The sequence below is a fragment of the Lactuca saligna genome, chromosome 8 (assembly GCF_052625555.1).
Source record: "Lactuca saligna cultivar CGN05327 chromosome 8, ASM5262555v1, whole genome shotgun sequence".
Lineage (NCBI taxonomy): Eukaryota > Viridiplantae > Streptophyta > Magnoliopsida > Asterales > Asteraceae > Lactuca > Lactuca saligna.
The window spans coordinates 105,957,046-105,961,771 of NC_136424.1; the positions used below are offsets into that span (position 1 = coordinate 105,957,046).

Here is a 4,726-nt window from a genome sequence, read left to right on the forward strand (position 1 = left end):
GGAGTTTCAAATGTTTGTTGTGAAAGGAAAATGATTCATTTATCGGCCCAAATTAATCCAGCTCCGGTTCAACTCAATATATCCAACTATATAAATTTTTTTATAACTAAAACACGGTTTAAACCTGAAAAAATTCGGTTCAAAACCATTTTGGAATTCTAAAAGTTAACTGGACACTTGTCAATATAAACAATCTCACCAAATAATATCTTCAAAATCCTATAAAGGTAGGCATGGAAAAGTTCTCATGGTTTGATCCCTTTGAAACATTCCACAACCTTCTCTATTTATAGAAGAGGAAATATTCTCTTGTTTACTCTCACCATCGATTCTCTTGTTTACTCTCACCATCGATATGGAATGAAGACATTGTAATAAAAGTATAAAACACTATTTTTTGTTTATAAAACATTATTTAACTTATTTATAATATTATTGTAAAAAAAATTGAAAAATCATGGAAACTTCAATGTGGTGAAAGAAAATTAAAAAAAGGATTTCAAATACATGAAATTAAAAAAAAAAAAGTGATAGCTTTATAAGTAAGAATGATATCGTAGGTTACCGTAAGCTTGATGTATTTTAACTTTGAGTGTAGACTAAGGCCAAAGAAAATATCAAACTAGAAGACCATTTTTGCAATTTTCTAAAAGAAAACTAATAATAAAAAATAAGTGTTGACCCTTTCGTTTTACACCTGTAACTCACATGCTAATAAGTTCATCCATAATCAATGATATAGTCATTACTCAAAAAAAAGCACTAAACCAGACACACACCAACCATGTGGCCAACCGATAAATATGAGACGATTTAATTACGTATTAAACAAACATTCTAATTATCTAATTCACACGAATAAAAACCAAAAAACCAAATTCAAAATCAACACCAAAAGTAAACCAAATTATTCAAAATAAATCTCAATAAACGTTTCCAGACACATCATATTTACACCTAAAAGCGGTGGTCGTCTCTCAAACCCAAAATGTAACAATCGCAGAGCAACAGTCAACGCCCATCGCCATTGATCTAACCATTATATAGCTTTCAAGAAACAATACTAAACAAATAGGTAAAAACGATTATACTAAAGTATAAAGAAAGACACAACCCAGTAATTTCCACCCAAAATCACTCTAAGGGTAGCGCTTCCATGAATTATCCTCACGGTTGTTCCTGAATGCACAGCAACCAATCGAGTAAACGATAATGAGGAACACGAGGAAGATGACGTTGAGTACAGCAACCTTCTTCCAATCGCTCTTTATGTTGTCGAGCAATCCAGCCTTGCATGATTGGCAGTTGAAACAGAGGGTGTCTGGATCGTTGTCCCAAGCATTACAGTCAGGGTTGCCGGAGGTCGTCGTAGTTTTGGTCCAGTTGGTCGGAGTTACGTATGTGAAACCGCAGTCGTTCGAGGGTTTGCAGCATCCAGACTACAACACGGTTCAAACAATTAAAATCAATTAAAAAAACGATTCTACAGCTCCAATAATTATCAATTCCACAAAATCATGTTACTGTAAACCAATCTCAGATCTAAAAGATGAAGAAATTTTGAAAGGATATGATTGGATTCTATTGATTGATACCTGAATAGAAGAGAGATGTCTGGTGTAGAAAACGTCAACTGGAGTATTGTCAGATCCATCATCAATCAAGCTCTTGCAAACCATGCTATCCTGTAAACAACTCTTGATTTTATTCCAGTTTTTGGAACTGTTAACCCGCTTCTGTAACCAACTCGAATAATCTCCTAAACGGTACTCCTTGTAACCTCTACCGGATACCGTGTTTCCGGCGCCCTTGTTGGTGACGACGAACGCGAAGATCGTGAAGCAGAAAAGAAGGACGATGAGTAGAAACATGACGAGTAGGTAAACCCATAAGAGCCAGGACACGCGACAACACGCGCCGATGAGTCCGGCGAGTGAGACGATCATGAGGAAGACGCCGAGTGCGATGACTGGTCTATCGAGGAATCGTTCGCATTCGGAGGTTCCTTGACGTGAAAGCCAAATACCGCTGGCCAAGATGGGAATTGAGAGGAGGAATGTTACGAAATTGAGGATGCCGACTAAGTTGTTGCTTATACGCACCATGGTTGCTTGATTTTTCTATTGATCTTTTGAAAAGTGTATAGACTTTTGGGGGATTTTGGTTTGATGAACTGATGAAAAGATGAAGAAAAGGTTAAATTTCGAAAGCGAAAAGGGGGATTCTGATGAGAATATTTTAGAGATAGAAAATCGAGGATAGAAAGGAACGCAACGGCGTTTGCTGATAAAAAGGCTAGCTGGGCTGGGGTTTTGTACTCTCGGTGTAAGGGATAATTTTACAAACGCACCCCTGGATATCAGTACTATGCAAAATAATCCCTTATAGTTAGGGTTTTTATAGGTTCAAATATAATCTAATATTTTCGATAACCTCAATGAAATTTATACATAAGTTGGATATCGACCCATTTAATTTGGTTAATAAGATCAATTGGATTTAATAAAATATTAAATAAGATCAATTTTAAATGTTGAATATTTTCAACTGCTTATCTAATATATTGGATTTTTGATTGATTTGTTATAATAATAATATATTTAATTTTTTAAAAGATAGTGACCTCATCTTATTAATCGTGTCGTTAAATTTTATTAAGGTCGTATTTCATTCTTTCCGTATATGATTCAAATGCAATTATGCAAATAACCTTTTTGTAACCTAAGCTCACATATAATATGTTGTTTATACGTGAGTGGAAGCATGTACCGACGAATATGATTCATTAGGATGATGTGTCGAGAATGACTTTAGTGGTTGGTTAGATCGAAGGATAGCCACAAGATTTTTATATAACTAGAGTATCCTACTAATTTTGAAGGGATATAATTGCAATAAGAACATGTTTTTGTGTAGATTAGAATGTTCGCTCATTGATATGGAGAATGAGAAGAGTATAGGAATCGCAAAATTAAAGATGTTACTATAGTCTCATGGTAGAACATTGTTTAATATGATATCGAACATGATGCTCAATAAAAGTTCTTGGAAGTAGCATCGATTATTGAAGATTTTAGGAAAAATGATTGTAGTGGTACATACATGTCCAGAAGAGGCAATTGATGTTAGACATGCACACAAAAACCAGATTGGGGGTCTAAGATCTAATCTCACCCAAAATCTAAATTACCTCAAGCATGTTTAGACTAATATGATCCCATAGATAAAAGTTGAATTGTCTGTTAGTAGGCCTCGTTGAATTTGTCCTAGGATCACCAAAAATTAGATCGGGTGTCTTCAAGGTAAGAAACACCTTTTAAATTTTGAAGGTTTTTGATTGCTAGTGACTGTTGGAATTAGAAATTTAAGTATTTTGGATAAATTTACCACTCTTAATTTGATATAAATATATTATGTATCATACATGTCATGGTTTGATTACACTCAACAAAATACTCTAATATGTTTTGTGTTTTCAGTATCTCATATGTATTTAATATATAGTGAGTATCATGCTTAAAGCATGATGCAAACATTATGGTAACTATTTAGTCCCTCACTCAAATTTCACTGTGAAACACAATGCCAATTATATATATATATATATATATATATATATATATATATATATATATATCCAACAAGAGTCCAAGATAACAATAATTAAATGATAAGATGTTTAAGAGTAGTTTGTGTTCGGTATTTTTTATGTTTATAATCATAATCGATATTAACCTAACCGCTTTACAAATTCTGTTCAACAAATTCATCAATTGAAAGGGCAAGTAAAGTCGCTCATAACGAGATGTATTTAAAATTGAAACCAAATTTTGAATTGCATAACGTTTAAGAGTACTTTTACTCACCATTTGGTATTTTGTTGATAACATTGCTTTGTTAAGACAACTATCAATTGATAAAGTTTCTTCAACAAGACATCAAACCAAATACAAAAGAATAAGTAAAACTACTATCTAACATGGTGCATATACATTGTAGAAAATTTTCTAATGCATCTTTAAAAATGATAGTGCTAATCACTCTTTTTTGTATTTTGGTTGGAAGCATTAGTAATTGAAATTTGAAAACAGTTCATTCGATGTCTTAAAATAGTTTTTATTATATATATATATATATATATATATATATATATATATATATATATATATATATATATATATATTTTGTATTTATAGTCAAATATAATATATATTTTCCTGGAATGAGTATTCATTTGTTTCATTTTTCATTGAAATTTGCTTGATTGAATTTTTTTTGGTCCAACTAATCAAAGGGGAAATATATTTATAAATTATAGCTATCCTAAACTTATCATAACTTCTTTTGTAGAAAACAAAACATTAGTTTGATGATGAAAATGGATAAACATAAGGATGTATTTTATCATATTGAAAGTTAAGAGGGTGGATTTCGCTATATGGGTAAAAGTTAGGGGTTTTTTGATGATATATGGATTGATAGAAGAAGATTTTTTGTGCAGACGGTGGTAGATAGAGATAGATGGATGGGTTACGTCACGCGCTTACGCGTAGAATGAATGCGGGTATCTGTTTGGAAGCTTCGCGTTTCAAACTCCACATGTATAAGTCGTAGGTATTTCGAAAACGCCATTTTTCTCAACCCCGAAGACCTTTTCTTTTTTGCTTTGTAGACCATGTTTATATTATCTTATATATATATATTCAACCAATAGAAAATTAATAAA

General features: G+C 32.3%; 1 protein-coding gene across 1 annotated transcript; it reads right to left on the reverse strand.

The window, feature by feature from the left end:
• Positions 1 to 898: 898 nt before the first annotated feature.
• On the reverse strand, positions 899 to 2,281 carry LOC145009824 (tetraspanin-8-like). Its single transcript, XM_078968453.1, has 2 exons — positions 1,596 to 2,281; positions 899 to 1,439 (listed from the first exon to the last, which is right to left on the reverse strand). The coding sequence occupies exons 1-2, from the start codon at positions 2,103 to 2,105 to the stop codon at positions 1,140 to 1,142; spliced, it is 810 nt and encodes a 269-aa protein (XP_078824579.1). The 5' UTR covers positions 2,106 to 2,281; the 3' UTR covers positions 899 to 1,139.
• Between the last annotated feature and the right edge of the window lie 2,445 nt (positions 2,282 to 4,726).

Excerpts from the sequence above, each read along its gene's own strand:
- LOC145009824 (XM_078968453.1), bottom strand. The coding sequence starts at position 2,105 with ATGGTGCGTATAAGCAACAACTTAGTCGGCATCCTCAATTTCGTAACA. Across the intron at positions 1,440-1,595 it reads GACATCTCTCTTCTATTCAG|TCTGGATGCTGCAAACCCTC; the intron begins GTATCAATCAAT and ends ACCGTGTTGTAG.